Source organism: Nerophis ophidion, linkage group LG13, assembly GCF_033978795.1.
Source record: "Nerophis ophidion isolate RoL-2023_Sa linkage group LG13, RoL_Noph_v1.0, whole genome shotgun sequence".
NCBI classification, from domain to species: domain Eukaryota; kingdom Metazoa; phylum Chordata; class Actinopteri; order Syngnathiformes; family Syngnathidae; genus Nerophis; species Nerophis ophidion.
In genome coordinates, this window is record NC_084623.1 from 27,832,244 (window position 1) to 27,854,227 (window position 21,984).

A 21,984-nucleotide genomic window follows, 5' to 3' on the forward strand; every position below is an offset into this window, starting at 1 on the left:
TTGGCCCCAGGTGGTGTAAAGGTTTAAATGAAGGAAGTGTTTGTTTGACAAGTGTATTTACTGTATATGAAGAGTTCATGTGCAAAAACTATAAACACCGTTTCGGGAATTTGAGTTGTGAGTACCACCAGAGACCTTACCCCAAACGTTTTGACTCGGGGGTCACATTGGGTTAAAATAATTTGACTGGGGGCCGAGCTATCTATTTGTGTTTGCTTGTGCATGTGCGTGTATAAAGGATATGGTAGGACAGACGTTATTTATCCCACAATGGAGAAATTACGTTATAGTGCAGGTTTTTACATACAGTAACAGAAGTAAAGCGTTATGAAAACAAAACAATATTATAATTACAACATATTGCTCACTAAAGAAACCCCACTAACATATACATGTATATATATGTCATACAGGAATGTTTGTAAATGTTTTACTTGACTGCAAGTCATTGATTTGCTCAAAACCTGGTGACAGTAAATACAGTAAGAATTAAGTGCACATTTTGAAAGTATTTGCAATAATATAGCAAACAAGGTGCAGATGTATATTATTAGATAATGTAGGAAACACACCCATAAAAAACTTTACACGCGCGATTTACATCTATATTAACTTTTCCTAAGTTTAACCGGATGCTTACCTTTTCAGATGACAGCGCTGATCTCTTTTTTGTACAAACTGCGATGGTAGTTGGCAACGTGAAAGACATTTTGCAGCAATAGATCTTCACAAATGCTAGGTGACCTTCAAGTGGTGGCTGTCCATTTAGTAAAAAGGCAATGTTTAATTTATCTGTAGTAAGCGAAGGTAAACTCAGCCTGTCCTCTGTTTGATGTTGATGTAGCATTCATGCTGGCGGCGCCATCACGTTCATGTTTTACTTGATGATTGTATTTTAAACTTGATGTGGGCTGATGATAAGAAAGTGTGTTGCTTTTTACCCAATTGCCTCAGTTTTAGCTTAAGTTCTGTCAGAGTTTGTTTTGAAGCGAAATTGGGTGCAGAGCACACCGCTCTAACTAACATCATTATGGCGTGTGACGCGATAACTGTCCGAGCAAACAAACATTGTGATTAATCTTCATTCATTTATGATAACGCAATAATTTTGTTTTATTAATCACATACGTTAACGTTGATAGCCCTATATATATATATATATATATATATATATATATATATATATATATATATATATATATATATATATATATATATAGTTGGGGGAAATGCCATCTATTGCCTGTGTAGATAAAGTGCAGCATATGTAGTAGGAAGTACTACAGTGTCTACTCTGCTGTTGTTGTCTTGTGATGCAGCTCTCAATGTAAACCCTTTCCCCAAAGAAGGTGTTTGTTTGGATTAAATTAATTCATTACAATGATGGAATAAGCATTCCTCTGAAAAAAAATTATCTGTTTTCACTCATTTTAAGGCCAGGCTGGCATCATATAGGATTAATCTGTTTTTGCAAAGAAACGTTTACATTTGTACAAAATTATCAAACTTCTCTTTTTGTAATAAATGTGTATTTTTCAAATCGAGACTATCATTTTGGATGTAAGAAAACAATTCCGTTTTAACCAAATACCAGCAGGATGGCTGTGTCATGAAAATCTTCACAAAAACATTGATTTACTTAAAACAAGAGTTTTTGCACATGAACTCTTCATGTACTTACAGTAGGGCCTTATCTGCTGAGATACAAATACACACACTAAACAGCATGTACAAATTATACAATTGCGTGTACTATTATTAGGCATGTTGTGTGTGATTTACTAAGACTGTGTGTGCAATTGAAAAGTGGTGCAGACCGCCTTATTTAGATGAGGTTTATGTGGGTTGCTACATGCATTATGTACCCTCCACATTCATGTTATTGTGCTCTTCAACCTATGTGCGATGTTGTTTAAGTAGCCGTATACAGCCATAAAATGTAACACCTTTTCTCCAATATAGAATCGCAATCTCTATACAACAGAAACTATTTGTAGCGCCCTACGTTGCCCTCTGGAAGGCGGTGGACCGTTACAGCATCGCAGTGCATTAATTCGTCTGGAATGATTCAAACGCAAGAAAATCCAATTTGAAAAATGCTTTTTTTATACAGGAGATATACTATAAAAATATATCTCTTTTATGAAAAAAATGATGGCATCAAAAAAGCTAGAAGACACCAAAACACATCAATTTATTTGGTTATGATCAGCTCTTTTAGTAATGCAGTAGCTAAAAAAAATATAAAATTATAATAATATATTATATTTTTTTATATTCTGTATACCGTATTTACTTGAATAGCCGCCGTGGCGCTAATTAATTTAAAACCTCTTCTCACTCCTGCGCTTATTCAAAGCATGCGGTAAAAGTAAGCAGGCGCTAATAATTTTAAAACCTCTTCTCACCCCTGCGCTTATCAATGGCATGCAGTAAAAAATTGAGTGTGATAAAAAAAAAATAATAATAAAAAATGATTCTGTGTCCGCGGCCTAGTGGTTGGGGACCACTGCTCTACAGCATGTCATCGCGTTCACTTTTATACCATGCTGTCTGCGTGCCAGCCGGACGCATGCATTTTGCTGTTTCTTATACGAGATTGCAATGCATACTTGGTCAACAGCCATACCCTTTACACTGATGTTTGTGATATAAACAACTTTAAAACTCTTACTAATATGCGCCACACTCTGTGAACCCTCACCAAGCACATTTCTGGAGAGCATTGGCTCTGTGGCACATTCTAAACGCAGCATAGGGATTACCCAAAATTCCATGTATCCGTGACTCTTGGCTATTATACACGCGCCCCCAACCCCGCCCACCTCAACCAACGCACGGAGGGTGGGGGGGTGGGTTTGGGCCAGCGGGTGTATGGAAGGTGTAGCCAGGAGTCGTGAATGCGCTGCATTGTGGGTAGGTGTTGTGTTGCAGAGCATATGTTCTCCAGAAATGTGTTTGGTGTGGGTTCACAGAGTGTGGCGCATATTATTAAGAGTGTTGAAGTTGTTTTATATCACAACCATTAGTGTGATCTGCATGGCTGTGGAACAAGACCCCTGGTTTACACACAGTAAAAGCAAAACGACTCCTCCGCCGTTTTGAAATGAGGCAGGGGAAGGGTCACTCATGGTGTCACAAACTTGACCTGGCGGTAAAAGTAAGCAAGCACTTATTAATTTAGGGAGCGAGTTTTGTCCGGCTGTAATTCAAGGCACTGTAATTCAAGGCAGGCGCATATTACATGTCCAGCGGCTATTCAAGGAAATACGGTATGTTGACAAGTATACATCTCTCTCCGTCTTCTGCATTTGCAGCAGGAGTGCCTGTTTTTCACAGCCGTGTGTACAACTGTACTTTTTAAACACAAAATAGCATTTGCAGAACAGTGATCAGCCTTTATGAGTCCCACTGTGTGAAATTTGCATTTCTTCCTTCCAATATTGTGGGCGTTCTGAAGATCAGCATATTATTCTGCATTTTCACAAAGACACACATGCTGAATATATTTCGATCCTTATTCTGGTCACCTGAGAGACACAATCTTCTGGGTACAAGTTTAGTAGATCAGCTTTGATTTATTAGTACACGCAAACTTAATAGCTGAGGCCCATAATAAGTTGCGATTAGGAGTAATTTCTTAAAGGGACAAGACTCACTTGTGAATCACAATGCTAGCTACTTAGTAGAGAATAAAATATGTTTTTACCCCAATCTAATAGAAAATTAATTGAAAACCTTTATTGTTATTTTTTTTTTTTTACATACTGTCTCTGTTTGAATAAATATAGCTCGCTAACAATGATCCATCCACCTATTTTCTACCGCTTGTCCCTTTTGGGGTCGCTGGAGCCTATCTCAGCTGCATTCGGGCGGAAGGCGGTGTACACCCTGGACAAGTTGCCACCCCATCGCAGGGCCAAAACAGATAGACAGACAACATTCACACTCACATTCACAGATTAGGGCCAATTTAGTGTTGCCAATCAAGCTATCCCCAGGTGCATGTTTTTGGTTTACAATTCCAATCTTTGTAAGGATGAACTTAATCAAAGCATAACGGTTATTTGATGAAGGAATCCTAAAGTGCACACAAAAAACAAATGATTATGTTTTTTAATCACATTTTTTATTTGGATCAATCATGATTAACCACAGGTAATTACTCACTTGAGTAATTAAAATTTGCTGAAGAAAAATATCCCAATATTTAGATTCCCAGTATTTTACACAAATACAATTTTATTGTCACAATGTCATCCAGGAATGTTTTTAAATGTTTTACTCAAAATGCATGTCATTCATTTGCATGGAATTTCCTAAAAAATGTATCCGAAGTTCTTTCAAAGTCTGTATGTTGGAGTGAAAATTGCCAGCAAACAAACCAGTCCGTGTGTCTTAACTCATTTTTGTAGACGTATGCATCGGATCACTGACCGTATAGCGGTTGTGGTAAAAAAGCATGTACGGTCAAAATAAATTGCATTTTTAATCTAAGTTTATTCATGATTAATGCAATCATCCATCCATCCATCCATTTTCTACCGCTTATTCCCTTTTGGGGTCGCGGGGGGCGCTGGCGCCTATCTCAGCTACAATCGGGCGGAAGGCGGGGTACACCCTGGACAAGTCGCCACCTCATCGCAGTAATGCAATCATTTTGTTGTAAATAACCACGAGTTAACCCGTTAATTTTGACAGTCTTAAAAAACATTTTATGAACAATGCAAGTAGTAGCCGACATGTATTTATTGATGTTTTTTTGAAAGATGATTTTGTATTGCGATGTTTGACATGTCATTTTTGTGTTGTCAATTCAATGCTAACCTCATGTTTTATTTGTTTTGTGAAGATGAGGAGGCACGCATTGATACCGCTATGTGCCCTACTGGGTGTCCTGTTTGCTCTACCAACCCTCGACGCTCAGGCAGGTAAGTTCACCTGAATAATATCAGTTACATTATACAGGTGACCTAAGTTTTTATAGTACATATCAGGTTCAAAGTTTTCATTCATGTTTAGTGGAGTTTCTTCTAACATGAGTACTACGCTCAATAGATCCTTTTAGCCAACAAATGGTAAAAGCTAATTTATAGATTTGCTCTTATTAGACAATTCCACATTTGTTTGTGTCACACACATACAATACAATTTTTGTGTCTGTAGTCTTGAAGTTTATGCTTATAGAAACTGAAGTATGGGACAGACACATAATTTGTACTGTGTCATACAAGCAGTGGAGCAGGTTGGGTGGAGGGTTTCAAAAGTAAAAAACTTAGATCCTGAAAAAAATAGTTTAACTTTGTGAGCAGCCCAACAATGCTGGTGGTGCTCACTCACGTTTAAGCTCATGCTGTGTCTTAATTGGTGCACTTGGGTTATTTACGCTTAGACTTTTTTTTAGAACATAAGTGTGTTTTACTTGGGTACTTACACTTCAGACTTTTGAGAACATAAACATGTTGTATTTGGTTATAAAATAGTGTACTATTACTAGTACAATTAGAGGGCGTATTGCATGTGATTTACTAACACTGCGTGTGCAATTGATAAGTGGTGCAGACCGCCTTATTTAAATGAGGATTTTGCGTGTGCTATACAGGGCATCACTAGGGAGACACTTTCATTTACAACACATTTATGTGATCATGCTCTTACCGGTGGAGTTTTGCTATGTTTTCAAAAAAGCATGAGACATGTATGTACCACTTTTTATGGGCATTTTCACAGCAGTAGAGCAGTGCATCTACATTGACACCTCCTTTTTTCTTACCGCTAAAGGTGCATGAGAGGAAGGCTGCGCTATTGTGTTCACATTGTAGAAAATGCATACTTCAAGAGGTCATATAGGATATATGTTAGTAAGATATAGTCTATGTAAAAAAACAAACATCATTAAACAAACATTAAATCCTGCGTGAGACGGCCTGACTCGGTTGATAAAGCGACCATGCCGGAACTTGAGGGTTCGAGGTTTGATTCCGCCATCCTAGTCACGGCCGTTGTGTCCTTGGGCAAGACACTTGCTCCCAGTGCCACCCACACTGGTTTAAATGTAGCTCAAAGATGTAGATAGTGGGTTTTCCTATGTAAAGCGCTTTGGGTCACTAGAGAAAAAGTGCTGTATAAATATAATTCACTTCACTTCACTAAATGACACTAAAACGCATAATTTTAATTTGTTTTAATCAGCCCCTTAAGTCATCGAGCAGCTGTACAATTATAAAATTATGTTGCTCAATGGACGATGTGTCAAATATTTTTAATTTCTGACCGGCCAAAAATGTTGCAACGTACATGTAGGACAGAAGAATCTTTGTCCATGTCTTTGCAGCGTGAGTACTCCTATCTTAAAGCCGTGTGTGGAACTGGGTCAGTTTGCTCATCCTAATCAAATGTGCTAATTAAAACGCAAAATAGTACTCCCAAAACGGTGATGAGTGTTGATAAATCACATTGCGCGTGCTTTGTAATACATATCAGCAGAATAAGGCGTGCAGTCCATTTTGCATCACTGTCTTCATGAATACAGTATGCACAATATACAAAACGTATGTTGACATCAAAACACCCACATTACTGGGAGTAGAATATGCTAATATAATTATTTAGCGCGTGCAATGTGATTTATCAACACTAATTGTCGTTTCTTGAGCACTATATTGCGTTTTATTTAGCATGTGTGAGAAGGACGAGCAAATCGACAGTGGCAAACACAGCTGCAAGATCAGTGCTCGCACTGAACAGAAAGAATCCTCTGTCCTATGTATGTCAACATTTTGGACCGTCAAAAATAAAAACATATTAGACACATCACCTATTCAGCGAGGTCATTTTATAATTCTATTTTCAATTAGTGCACTTTCAGTGATAAAAAAATATATATATTAAAATGGTAGGAGCATGATAACATGAATGTGCATTAAATGAGAATGTCTCTGTAATGATGCCCCTTATAGTACACGTAAAATCCTCATTATAAACACAGTCTGCACACGCTGTTTAACGCGAGGTATTTTGATTTTAGTAAATCAGGCAGACCGTTAGTCTTTTGAGTACCGGTGTGTTGTTCTTAATGTACAGTACTACACTGTCAAAGTTCCTAAACTCAGGCAATAAGTACACGGCGTAAACAGTAAAGATATTGAAGTGTAAGTACGGAAGTCTTATTGTGACGGGGTCACCCAGATAGGTTTGGAATTTCTGATGCACACAGCTAAGCGACCAAAGGATTGGTCTAGAGGGGATGTTGCTAACAGGTGGAAAGGAGCAGCTCAGGTGGTGGATTAGTGGATGTTTGCAGGCGGCGTTCAGGATTGCTCTGAACTAAGAGCGAAGACATTGCTGGCCGTTCTCCTCAAGTTGTTCAGGGTAGCTCCCTGCTGATTTAATCCAGGATGGAGCGGTGTGGATTTGGCTATGCAGCCCAGTGAAAGTCAGAGGTTTGCACCAATGTCAATTGTGTCCCCCTGTGGCTGGAGGAGGATCTAGAAATAAAATGGGACGAGCATCAAAGCTACTACTAATGTGTCAACATGTGCTGGAAGATGCTGTATTACATGTTGACATGACCTATTTTTGTGATTAACTTATACTACCATTACTTCTTATCAGCAAAATTAACATTATTGTATCACATATGACCTGATATTAATACAACACTTACTGTAGTTGCATGTGATTAAAAGCCACATCCCAACACCTTTGTTAATAAAATATCTACTGGTTTATATTGTTTCCTCTTTTCCCAAGAAATGTGGTACTTATTTCTAGGGATGATGTTCGAAAACCGTTTCTCCTGATGCTTCCATAAAAAAAGAACCGATTCCATGGATTCGAATCCCTTTTTGAGAACCGGTTCCCATTATTGAAGCCACTATACCGTATTTTTGCGACCATAGGGCGCACCGTATTAAAAGGCGCTGTGTCAGTTACAGGTGCTATTTCTGTTTTTAACGCATAAATAAGGCGCAGCGTATTTTTGGGCGCAGGCATGGTTAAACATACGCTAGTTTAAAAAAAATATACGCTACCATGCATGGACGCTGTTTTAAAAAGGCAACATGAGCAAAGCTGAGTTTGATTGTACTTTATTGAAGTATTTATCAGTGTATCAAAATATTTTTTGATCAATCCTCATCCACAAATCCATCAAAGTCGTCATCTTCCGTGTTCGAAATGAACAGCTAGACAAGTTCTCCATCGATCATGCCAGATTCCCTCTCGTCAATTTCAAAGTCAGTTTCGTTGCTCCTCGGAAAAGATGCAAGCAGTTAAAGAACAAAGTCTGAAATTGTGATAAATGCTACATATGACAAAACGTGTTGCATTCATGAGTTTACAAGATGATAAACACAACTTCCAAAGACAGTAAGTTACTTACATGACAATAAATTACAAATTTGATGAAAAAAACACTGCAATTTTGCCAGAAAAATTACAATAATGTATTTGTAATTTTACATGATAAAAGTAGCGATATGCTGTAAAAGATGAAATTCGTAATATCATGGACAATTTGGATTGTCCATGCAGGTTTCAGTTTTTTATGCCGTATTTTTCGGATTATAAATTGCTCCGGAGTATACGGCGCACCGGCCGAAAATGCATAATAAAGAAGGAAATAAACATATATACGTCGCACTGGAGTATAAGTCACATTTTTGGGGGATATTTATTTGATAAAATCCAACACCAAGAATAGACATTTGAAAGGCAATTTAAAATAAATAAAGAATAGTGAACAACAGGCTGAATAAGTGTAAGTTATATGATGCATAAATAACCAACTGAGAACATGCCTGGTATGTTAACATACCTGGGGAGAGGGAAGTCTGGGTTTCCCTGCTTAGGCTGTTGCCCCCGCGACCCGACCTCGGATAAGCGGAAGATGATGGATGGATGGATGGAGTCATTCAAATAAGTATAACATATAGAACATGCTATACGTTTAACAAACAACCTGTCACTCCTAATCGATAAATCCAATGAAATCTTATTCCTTGATGTCGCATCTAAGCAACTCTGCCAACTCCAAAGGTATGTGCCGCTTCCTCTTGTCGTTTTCTGCTGCATATTTCACTACGTCCAGCTTATAATCTGCAGTACATGATTTCCTTTTTGGTCCAATTTTTGTTCAGCCCTACTTAGTTTTTATAAGTTACCGCCAACGATGAAGTGAGCCACTTTAATAGCAACGGCAGTAGCATATAGCAGTTAGCATTCCATGACCCACAATGCACTTCTGCAATGACCCTCCCCCGCCAAATTCTTATTGGTTGACGTGTATGTGACGATTGCTGACGTGTGTGTGACGATTGCTGACATTTTCTTCGTCTCTTCCGCGAATGAGATAAATAATAATATTTGATATTTTACGGTAATGTGTTAATAATTTCACACATAAGTAGCTCCGGAGTATATGTCGCACCCCCGGCCAAAGTATGAAAAAAACTGCGACTTATAGTCCGAAAAATACGGTATTAATTTTAAAAATCTTTCAAGCAGTTTTCACAAAAGCTAAGCAATTTTATGTTTTGCGTTTAGTTACTGTCCTCAAAGTGAACCAAAGTGTCACCTTTGAAATGTGTCTATTTTGTTACACCTCCAGTAATTACTTATACCCCAAAATGATCTTTATAATGTTCCCTTCAGAGTGAATCATTGTTCTTTTAACAATTGCTAACCAACTACTACTTATGTGTCTTGCACATGTTTGTGTCCATCACCATGTCTCACGTTTTAGGAATGTTTTGTATTTGAAACAGTGATGAATCCACCTGGTCTCATCCTTTACCTGCTGAAGAAGTACTTTTGTATTTTGTAAATAGTGCACTTAAGTAATATATTGGAAATAATTAAAGTAAGAGTACAATCTTCAGCACACAAAGAATGAGCCAAAGAGTCATGACTGGTCACTTTATCTGAAGTCTGTAACACGAGTCTGCAATGGATGGCTGACACTATGGACTTTGTACAAGAACCACCCAAAAGAAAACAAAACCTTTGAAAGATGACTGACATAAAAAAAAAGATGTATATTTAATTATGTTCTGATAACTATTGCCTGGAGAGAATTGTACATGAATATGTTTAAAAATAAGCATTCCGTTTGCTCTAAACTATTTTTTTACCAATTGAAAAATCCTCTATTACCCAGCAAGTTATCATGAAACAAACAAATGAGTCCTGTACTTTTAAGAAAGCACTGGCGTTAAAATTATTCTGGGAAACGTGAGGGAGCAGCCCAGAATTCCAAGGAAGGATCTGCTTCAAGAAGTCATTATTAGCTAGAAGAAACATATTTGAAAATAAATCAAACCTGGAGGTATTTGTTTTTGCATTAATGTAAAACTATATCCTATTTATGATTATTAGGTGGAAAGCAAGGTAATTGTGGTTCTTGAGCAAACGTTTCTTGGTTCAGCTGACATGCAGTATAATGTTGTTTGCAAGGTTGTTGATTTGTTCACATTGAATGTGTGTTGATGTTCTTTACTACTGCACCAGTCCTTCCCTTTGTCCACTGTTAACACTTTCACAAGTTCCATTTTGTTCTGTTTGTCTCCTTCTCTCTCCCCTTAAAGCACAAGATTCCGCAGACCTTGTACTCTTAATTGATGGATCGCAGCACGTTGGAGCAGCAAACTTCCCATTTGTGCGTGATTTGGCTTTGACAATCATTGAGGGGCTCGATGTGGGCAAGGAAGCCGTTCGGGTGGCCTTAGCCCTGTACCATGACAACCCTGAGATAAAGTTCTATCTGAATAGCTATGACAGCAAAGCATCAGTCCTGGAGGCTGTAAAGGAACTTGCATACTCAGGTGGTGATGAATCTAACCTGGGCCTTGCTTTGGAGGAAGTAGCCCAGAACCTTTTAAGCCAATCAGCTGGTGGCAGGGCAGAGGAGGGTGTGCCCCAGATGTTAGTCGTTATCAGTGCTGGGCTGGCCACTGACGATACTGGTGCTGGTGACCGGGCCCTTAAGAGGGCTGGAGTTATCACATTTGGGCTGGCCATCGGTGATACCGCCACTGCAGACTTGGAAGCGGTTGCTACCCATAGAACATTTGTCCTGTCAGCCCCTGATTTCAGAGCAGTGGCGAGCATGGGCGACCAGTTTTTGCCGTTCATTAATGGTGTGCTCCAACGCAGCATTATAGTAGAGCCTGAAATCACAGAAGGTATGTAATTTTTCTGTAAATGTAAGCGAGGAATTGTTTTTAAAGAAAAACTGCGCTTTTCTGTGGAATTTTGCCAATCACCCACAATTCTAATGTGAGACAAGAACACATATGTCTTTTGTTTTTATGTGCGTTCTAAATAGGGAAAGACTGCTAGCAATAGGTGGCTAACAACGCAGGGAATTGAGTTTCATTGATCTCGCCTATAAATCCCTACTGTGACCTGCATATTAACCAAGCTACAGTGACATTTTTAGTATAAGAGCTAACACCTATTAACTACTTTTCTGCGGTAGTGACAGCACCTTGCTCCTCACTGACAGTACAATGCAATAGGACTACAATATGTACTGACTGAGAAACAACAACAATCATATAACAACTACGAATAGACAAACCAAGTGATCTGTGCCATTTAATGATTTGTTTGTAGACGGCTAGATGGACTCAAACACTGTTTGCTCCATGTATTTAAATCAATGTCATGGTGACCTACTCTATGGACAGTTGACCATGGGCGTCTTTCCAGTTGATTTTGGTTACGACTGCAGGGTTTATTAGCGCAAAGAATTTTGCGATTTTGTACTCCATTTCAGTCGGAATGGCTTGGCAAACTGTATGATTACACCACCAAATCATGCTGGTGTCCTGCCAGACATACAAATTCCCAACATAATTTGTATGCCCCTCTGCAATCCTGATTTTCTCGGCATTCGTCTGCTCTGACGTTTCTCCTTGTCTTCTTGCCTGCTCATCCTCTGTATATTCTGGCTCAAAAATATAAGGTTCTGGATCCTTATTCGTCCCAAAATAGTTGTAGTCGTCGGCTCTCACGATGGATGCCATGATGAGCAGTAGCAAACAGAAAGCGCTGACTTTTCAGGGAAAAAAATATTTTTCCCTAACTTAGCCACACCGAGCTCCATATATGTATATATATACATATACATATATGGAGCTCGGTGTGGCTAAGTATATATATATATAATTATATATATATATGGAACTCAATCAAACAAAACTGAAGTCATTGTCATGAACCCACCAGCTGCGGAAGCTAGCTCTCCAATCCGCTAAACAGACTCAATAAATCCACTGTGACGTGGGACGGTTTAGTAAGTATAAACAGTTTTAGTTATACTGTAAATTTTACAAACGTTGCTTGTAGGTATGAATTAGGAATCCATAAGAATAGAAAGGCTGTGGATGGCCCGAAAACTGAAGGGAACTTTACTTCCTGTTGAAAGCAATACCTGGACTGAGAAAAACTCGTCCAAAAGATGGCGCCATAGCACAAACAATAAAACACATTCTCAGTGTATATGCTTGTTTTTTTTAACTCTTTATTATGGCCATGAGCGAAGAAAAGTCGATAAATCAGCCGTACCGTGTAATAAGCTGCAGGGTCTAAAAGCTTGGAAAAAAGTAGCAGCTTATAGTCCTGAATTTACGGTACATACTTTCAGCATGTATAAAAACCTTGTTGGAAGTTATCTGATGTTTTAAATATATGCGAAAAAGATTAATCCCTATTACCTGCATTGTTAGCCTCCTTGAGCTAACAGAATCGACATTAACAGAAAAGGTAAAGATGTGTGTTGATCTATCACATAAGGGTTGTGGATGATGGGCAAAATAAAATACAAAATTGAGTTTTCCTTTAAGAAGGGATGTAAAAATAAATCCTATTTTAACACATTTAGAAAAATCACAAACTTGAATTTTGATACAGTATCTTTGAATGAAGCGATCCCGCCGCAAGGTCTGTGATTACAGCTAAGATAGTTATCATTCTTGTTCTGTCAGTGACGGACATCATGGCTAATGAGGCGCATGTCCTCTCCAGGTGCTACTTATGACATTACTCTGCAGATTATTGTCCGCTTAGCAAGAATAATGACATCACACACTTACATTCTAGACATCTCACAGGATGTAATATAATAGGTGTGTGATACCGCACATTTTGGTATGGCTCGTCAATACAGTGCCAGTATTGCAGATACAATAATTCTTTCATAATCTGATCAATATTTTCATTCGCATTACTTTTCAAGATCATTGAAACATGTTTTGATTTTGCTTTAGTGTATTGATCGCGGTTATAATCCATCCATCCATTTTTCACCGCTTGTCCCTTATGGGGTTGCGGGGGGCGCTGATGCCTATCTCAGCTACAATCGGGCGGAAGGCGGCATACATCCTGGTCAATAAAACAAAGATTTCCCGCTAAAACTATTTTTTTTTATATATGTATTTGTGAACAATGAAACAATACATACTGTAAATACAACTATATGCAACTAACATCGGATGCGTGAGGTGGTCACACAATGTACATGCCATGCACAGGTTTAGCCATGACTTCATGCAAATGATTAACTGAGCATTGTTTGGCACCCTGTTAAGAATAAGGTACACATATGAACACTAAACCGCACCCCACTAAAGTGCACACCAAGTAACCTTTTTTGGTCCACACCCCACTATTAGTTGCAAGGTGTGAGCATTCTTATAGGGTGACCTAAGAATTTTTTTTATTTTCTCCTAGAATTGTAAAGAAAAAACATCGACCAACTGTAGATGGGGCTTTATATAATAGAAACGATTAAATAAAAGGATGCAAAGGAGGTTTTCCATGACTTGAGCCATCTTTATACAGGCTGAGTATTACTCACTTCATTAACATGCCCTGAAAATAATTTGTTAAAAGCAGCATTTTGAAAAACATGTAAACACCTCAATTGGATGGGTTTGACCCTTTAAAAGTGGGAGTAACAGGTAAACTATGCAATTGTAAAAGCACATTGATGTTGCATGCATACATTTGGATGATCAACATTGTGTTTGCTAGCATACACCAATCTCAATGGAGGACAATTGATGCAACATTACCATTACTTTCACAAAACAACACCAAGCATGTGTACACCAACAAAAAATAAATGAAACGCAAACAAGAGACAACAGAAACCTGCGCAAGACACTCATTAAACCTGCACCAGGAAATTAAAATTGTTTAGCTGAAAAAATACCTGTTTAATAGGTGTCCAAACTTTCTAGAAAAAAAACCCAAACACTTTTAACATTTGACATGATGCCAGAACCCATGCATGTTGTGAGAACTATATCAAAAGATAACGTCTTACTTGTGTTAAAATATAATGGAAACAATAGGTGTGTATTTTGCAAGTCAGTAATAAATAGATGACAACAATAATGTCGATAGATAACAAAAAATATTGTTGTCTCATTACCTTAAATACAGTACATTAAATAGATAATAAGTGAGTACAACACAAGACTATAACACTGGTCTGCTTAATAAAGGTAAGAATGGAATTTCAGTATACAACATTTTATACAAGCTCATCGACCTGTCATCCAGCTATCAAAATAAGTCACTGTGTAATAGAAAGATTGATTTGAAGAAGTCAGCCAAAGCAAAACATCACAATACTGATTAATTTTTTTCAAGGATTCTTTGATCACTATAACCACAAGAACCAAACCAATTAACGGCCGCACATTAAAGTTATATAAAGCTGTGTACAGTAAAACTTTATTCATTGCTGTTAATTGGTAACTGTTAATTGTAAATAATGTAAATAATTCAATGTATATACTATGATGATTAACTTGTGTGATGACTGTATTATGTTGATAGTATATATTTGTACCATGAATTGATTAACGTGGACCCCGACTTAAACAAGTTGAAAAACGTATTCGGGTGTTACCATTTAATGGTCAATTGTACGGAATATGTACTGTACTGTGCAATCTACTAATAAAAGTATCAATCAATCAATCAATCAATAGTTTTGGGACTTTTCCACAAAGTAGGAATTACTCATTATAAATTGAGAATGTTTTTAACTACAGCATAAAAAACAGTTTGCGACCATCAAAACATGTTTTTTTTTAACATTTTGACAGCCGTCTATACAGTACATGAAACAACACACACATAGGCACCTTTACAATCATTTAATCCCATATAGTAAAGTTGCCTTAGGCTTTATGCATGAAAATGTTACGTACATTTTTTTATTATATATTTTTTCAAATTCATGACTGAGTGAAACTGCAATCTTCGAAGCGCAATGTGGCAAGGAAGGTCGGCAATCTATTGACAGCTATTAGCATTTAGCATCTTCTTTTTCTACCCATACAACTAAGCAAGCTGAAATGACCGAGATCATCCCATCACCCCAAGTGTTTAGGAGGCTTGCAGCATTTGTCCAACAGTGAACTCAATATAGTGCATGTAAAGTACTGCTCACAGAAGTGTGTCGAATGGAGAGTGTTGTACTGCATGGAAATACAGTCAGTCATAATTTTACAACTGCATGATTATGTACACTGTTTCCTCTCATGTATTTCTCTTTTCTCGTCAGCCTTGGCCGTTGGAAAAAGAGACATCATTTTCCTTCTTGATAGTACTATGGGTGCAGCCGTGATCAACTCTGTGCGTGAGTTCATCAAGCGCTTTGTTGACACCATGCCCATTGGCCCAAATGATGTTCAAGTGGGTTTGGCTCAATTCAGCAATTCTGCTCGACTTGAGATGGACCTCAACTCCTATGGATCGAGGGAGGACTTAACAGCTGCTTTGGGTAAAATCAAACCTAGGCCAGGACAGGCAGTTAACATTGGGGCAGCCTTGGACTTTGTGAGGACCAACATGCTACGTCCTGAGAAGGGCAGTCGCCTGCAACAAGGCGTACCCCAGCTTTTGCTCTTAATGACCAGTAAAAAGTCAAGTGACAGTGTGGAACAACCAGCAAGGGCTTTGCAGCAAATGGGTGTGCTAACTTTGGCTGCAGGCGCCAAGGCAGCTGATGAGGAAGAGCTAAAGCAAATTGCCTTCACTGACAGGCTTGTGTTCACGCTGAAGGACTTCCGAATGCTGCTTCGTAATCCAAAGGCAATCGTTGATGCTCTCTCCACCCTCGCTGGGGTCGTGGTGACAGAAGTTCCCACTGAGCCAGGTAACCCATTGTTTCCTGAATACGTCTGTATATGCTTTTTGTGCACGTTGCTGTATTGTTGTTTTCATGTATCAGTTTAAATTTGCACAATGAGGTCTGAAGTCCAACACAATCCATTTACAGTAGTGAGGCTGGTTGATTTTTTTCATTTTGTATCATTACAATGCACCCCAATGCAGAAACAGACAAGTAATGAATAAAGCCTGGTTTAATAAAGAAAAGATAGATTAAGGGAATAAGCGGTAGAAAATGGATGGATGGATGGATAGATAGTACTTTATTTATTCCGTCAGGAGAGTTCCTTCAGGAAAATTAAAATTTTCAGCACAAGCGCCCCTTACAAAAAAGATGACATACAGGTAAACAAGGGGGGGGGGGGGGGGGGGAGATAGAAGATTAAAATAAAATAAAAAAAATAAAAAAGCGGTCTTATCCTAGGCCCTGGAGTGGGGGTGCAGACTGAGGCCAAGGGAAAAGAACAACTAATAGCCATAGTACACATCCCTCTTCCATGTGTGTAAGAGGGAAACATCAAACATCAAAGAACACAGAGGACATTAAAGACATTAAAGCAGCAGATGCAAAAAGGCAGTTCTACATACAGCTATGAATAAAAAGTAAAATAAACATATACACTGTGGTGGCCTCTGCGGTGTTCCACGCCATTGTCCGCTGGGGAGGAGGGAGCATGGCCAGAGACAGAAGCAGACCCAACAAAGCAACCAAGACAGCCGACTCGACTCTCGGCCAGTGTCCAGTCGCATGGATGAGCGAGGATACGTCCAAGGTGACTGAGGTGTCGGACACCTGCTCACCCAGTCAAGACGCCGCGGAGCCTCTCCGTCCCAGCGCTCAGTGCTAGCTCCGCAGCCCTGTCCCCTCATCCGCATCTCCGCCAGTCCCTCCAAACAGACTCCGGTGTGGCAGACACCCAGCAGCTGGTCTCCATGGCCAAAAGACTCCCGGGAGGCAGATCCAGAAGTGAAAAGCGCATTTGGGAAAAAATACACAGAACACAGCACGACAAAAACAGGGTGAAGTCACTATAAAAAGTTCTATGAGCGATAAGCCTATTTGTAATGACCTCAGACTGCAGCTAGGCAAGTGGAAAAAGTACTTAGCAGGCGGGAACTTTGAGAATTGTAACAAAGTTAACTGAAACTTCTGTAGCCACACAGGACGCCTTAATTTTGCACAGACGTCACATGTAAAAAAAAAATATATATATATATATATATATATATATATGTATATATATATATATATATATATATATATATATATATATATATATACATATATATATATATATATATATATATATATTATTATATTATTATATTAGTTGAAAGTTAAAAAATAATACAGACTTAGAGTGAACAAAATGGTTTTTTTGAAAAAATTAAATGCAAAATTTGGGTAACCAAAAATATGCACATTTGCAAATGATGCAGTGCCAAAACATCATGGCAGCTTCTTTAATTTTTGACCTTATTCGGTTAAAATGTGTGTACTTTTAATTGCTTTGGACACCATTTTGAGATTTCTTTTTTTAAAGAAAGGAATTTATCAATTACTGCTCCTATTAATCAAGAGTAAACATATTTAAGTACCTTTACCAGTTTTAGTTGTTGACCTCCAAAATTTACATTTGACTGGGTAATATTTATGTTTTTTTTCCTCTTGTGTATTTTCTTTGCTACTGTTCAAATATGTGTAAAATATGTTAATTTGTATTAACATATGGTTAAAAGTGAAAACAAGATTTTTAAACTAACTGGGTGTGATGTTTTGCTTTTCCACAGTTGTTGAGATAACTACGGTGCAGGATTCAATGGTGCGCCGAGACATTGTCTTCTTAGTGGACGGCTCAAACTACATTGGCAGCAGTAACTTTCCATATGTTCGAGACTTCATGATCAATGTGGTCAATCAACTTGATGTGCGCCCTGACAGAGTCCAAATTGGCCTCCTGCAGTTTGCTGAGCAACCCAAAATTGAGTTTTATCTTAACAGCTTCCGCAACAGACAAGATGTTGTGAACAGGATCTCTCAACTGAGACTGACTGGAGGCTCAGTTTTGAACACGGGTGCGGCCATGGATTATGCCCTCTCCAACATGTTCCAGACATCAACAGGGTCACGCAGGAGGCAAAGAGTCCAGCAGGTGTTGGTCCTTATCACAGGGGGTCCAACCCAAAACGAAATAAAAAGTGTAGCTGATAAACTGGCTTTGGGGGGTGTTTTGACCTTTGTGGTCAGTTCTGGGCAAGCAGAACAGGACTCGCTTAGAAGAGTTGCTTTTGTTCCAGAGTTGGCTTATCATGAATCAAGCTTCTCTTATTTACCAGCTGTGGCTGAACAAATCATGCCAAAGCTGATAACAGTTGTTGGGGATACAGATATATCAACAGTCCCTGAACAACCTGGTGAGTTTCTGTTTCTTTTTCACCCATGTTTTTCACCCATGTGATTCCAAAACAAGTAAAATGGGCTTTATTTTTGTTTTGTTTTCCACAGTGGTTGCTGGATCTGAAAGGGATGTTGCCTTCCTTATTGATGGAACTGACTATGTTCGACAAGATTTTGCTTATATCCGGGATTTTATCCTCAAAGTAATTGAACCACTTGACATTGGGAATGACAAAGTGAGAATTTCAGTTGTTCAGCACAGCGAGAGACCAACACCGATTTTTTACCTTAATACTCACCAGACCAAAGACGAGGTTTTGAGAGCAGTCAGCGAAATGTCCCTGGCTGGAGGACGTAGTCTCAACACAGGTTCAGCTTTGAAATTCATGAAGGACACTATTTTGTCTGAGAGATATGGTAGCAGGAGGGCGCAGAGTGTTCCACAGTTTTTGATAGTTTTGACTGGAAGCCGATCAAGGGATAACGTGAAGGAACCTGCCGGTGAACTAAAGACCGAGGGAGTTGTGCCATTTGGTGTTGGTGTCAAGGATGCAGACCGCAAGCAAATTGAGGACATTTCACACAACCCATCGTTTGCTTTCACAGTGAAGGAATTCAGTGAACTCGGAACTGTACCACAAAAACTCAATACTTACGTGAGCCTTCCGAGGGTACAGCTCGACAACGTTCTACAACAAGGTAAAAAAAAAAAGATTTGCATTTCTGCTTTTTGTTCAGTTCATTCAGCTATGTGGATTGAACAATGTTCTAACAATGTGAATATATGTATACATTTTTTCTATTTATATTACAAGGGCATGATATAAAACGAGACATTGTGTTCCTACTGGATGGATCTGATAACACAAGAGATGGATTTTCAGAAATAAAACTCTTTCTTAAGAGCATAGTAAAGAGCCTTTATATAAGTGAGAATCAAGACAGGGTGTCTGTGGTTCAATTTTCTGATAAGCCTGATGTCAACTTCTATCTGAATTCCCACAAGACTCGGAGTCACGTTACGAATGCCATCGACAATTTAAGGCACAGCGGTGGGAGGCGCCATAATATTGGGGCAGCACTGCAGTTTGTGAGACACAGTGTCTTCACTTCCTCTTCTGGCAGTAGAAGGCTAGAAGGTGTGCCTCAAATGTTAATTCTTCTCACTACAAAACCTTCCACTGATGATGTGAGAGGCCCAGCCTTTGCTCTTAAAGAGCATGACATTGTGTCAATAGTGGTTGGATTGGGAGATGCAGATTTTTCAGGCTTGGAAACCATTTCATTCAAACCTGGTTCCATCTACAAGGTCACTAATGTCTCCATATTGCCCACCATCCAATCAGAACTTGTTGATATGCTGAATGTAAATAATGTCACAGAAGAATCTACAACAGGACAACCTGATTTAATAAGTAAGTACCACGATACCAACTTCTACTGCCTATTTCTACTCAGATTAATACATTTACTCTTGCAATATAGATTTAGAAAATGAATAGATTGATCATAAGTGATTCTAAACTGTCTTTACATACATTTTACAAAGGGTTATTACAGTCAATGTACTGCACTTAACTGTACTCTATTGTGTTCTATGTCTTCACCTTTCTACCACATAGCTCTTTTTATACAGTGAGCCCTATTGCTGCTTTTATACTTGGAGATACCACTTTGAAATTCTGTATACGGACATTTTAGTGAAAGAAAAATCATCTACTTATAGGCGTTCATCTTGTAATATATCTCTTATCTTTCTTTAAAGCTGATACATAAGCAAGTGTAGGGCACTCTTGAACTTACAGTCTATTAAGTATATTTACATTAATATATTTATACACCTGATACAGGACACAGTAAGAGGGACATAGTGTTCCTTCTTGATGGTTCAGATGACTCAAGAAATGGACTACCAGCTATTCGCGAGTTCATCAGAAGAATGGTAGAAGAGCTGGACATTGATGAAGATAAAGTTCGCGTGGCTGTACTTCAATATAGTGACGACACCAGTGTTTATTTCAACTTTACAGCTCATAGTTCCAAAAGGGCTATCATTTATGCTGTGAGAAGTCTCCGACATAAGGGAGGAACGCCAAGGAACACTGGAGCTGCACTAGAGTTTGTGCGAGATTATGTATTTACTGCTGCTGCTGGAAGCAGAGTTGTAGAGGGTGTCCCTCAGATTCTGATTTTATTGACTGGAGGTGAATCCAATGATCATGTTTCAGGAGCTACATTGGACCTTAAACAAACTGGTGTTCTCTGTTTTGCTATTGGAATGAAAAATGCTAAACAAGAAGAGCTACAGGAAATTGCTTCCTCTTCCGTTTATATTTTTAATCTGCCTTTTTTTGGTGAACTTTTGTCAGTTCAACGAGAGATAGTGGCATTTGTTCAGGTGGGAAAAACACTTGAGCTTCCTGTAGGTAAGAATGATCTCTGGTTTGCACGTGCTCTGTTTTTAGACATTTTCTCTTTGAAACACATTGAAACTACATCAACATCTAAAAATTTTCTGTTGATCAGTTTCCTATTCTTCATACTATTGCCACTTATTTCAAGAAACTTGGTTGCCGTTTATGTTGTTTCTCCTTCTTCTTGGCTCTTATTTTCCCTTTGGACCCACTGGAGAGCCATCACTTGACAGTTCCACAATATTATGTTCAAGCTCTTCCTTGAGCCAATGATTATCCTATCATTGACGTTGGCATTGATTGGATGGAAATGGCTTTCAACTTCCATCAGCCTCTCGTTTTTAAGCATATTGGTTCCTTCATCTAGTGTTGCTTGATTGTTCTACCGTATCTTCAATGTTCCATTTCATATCCAAATAGTGGCTCTGACAAGTAAATTACTATCCTGTTGTCCTATTATTTGATCCTTACCAAGATTGTTCTCTTCTTTTCTAGTGGAGGACGAGTCACTACAAAGAGACATTGTGTTTCTGGTAGATGGTTCAGATGAAAGTTTGATTGGATTTCCAGCAATTAAACGTTTTATCACACAAGTGGTTCAAACACTCATTGTTAGTGAGAACAGAGACCGAGTTGCTGTTGTCCAATATAGCAGCGATCCACGGACGCATTTCAGTTTCAACACCTACACAGAATCACAAGATGTTCTTACTACTGTCCAGCATTTGCAACATAAAGGGGGTGGATACCTCAATACTGGGGCAGCTCTTGAATATGTGAGAACCAATACTTTCACTGACTCCTCTGGTAGTCGGCGCAGAGAAGGGGTGCCTCAGATATTGATTCTTTTGAGTGGAGGAATATCTCAAGATGATGTTACAAGTGCTGCTGCAGCTCTTAAGGATGACAACATTTTTACATTTTGTATAGGAACAAAAAAAGCCGATATTCTTGAGCTGCAAACTATTGCACATATACCTT

General features: G+C 38.6%; 1 protein-coding gene across 4 annotated transcripts in view; it reads left to right on the forward strand.

Annotated features, from left to right (window-relative positions):
- Nucleotides 1-21,984, forward strand: part of LOC133564395 (collagen alpha-3(VI) chain-like) — a 135,385-nt gene that overhangs the window by 13,492 nt on the left and 99,909 nt on the right. For 2 of the 4 annotated variants that reach the window (XM_061918657.1, XM_061918656.1), the window contains exons 2-7: nt 4,853-4,931; nt 10,587-11,183; nt 15,584-16,177; nt 17,983-18,606; nt 18,698-19,288; nt 19,405-20,004. In XM_061918657.1, the coding sequence (XP_061774641.1) occupies nt 4,853-4,931; nt 10,587-11,183; nt 15,584-16,177; nt 17,983-18,606; nt 18,698-19,288; nt 19,405-20,004 (3,085 nt within the window). The remainder of the gene's footprint in view (nt 1-4,852; nt 4,932-10,586; nt 11,184-15,583; nt 16,178-17,982; nt 18,607-18,697; nt 19,289-19,404; nt 20,005-21,984) is intronic. The other 2 variants (XM_061918658.1, XM_061918659.1) reach the window with 2 other exon arrangements.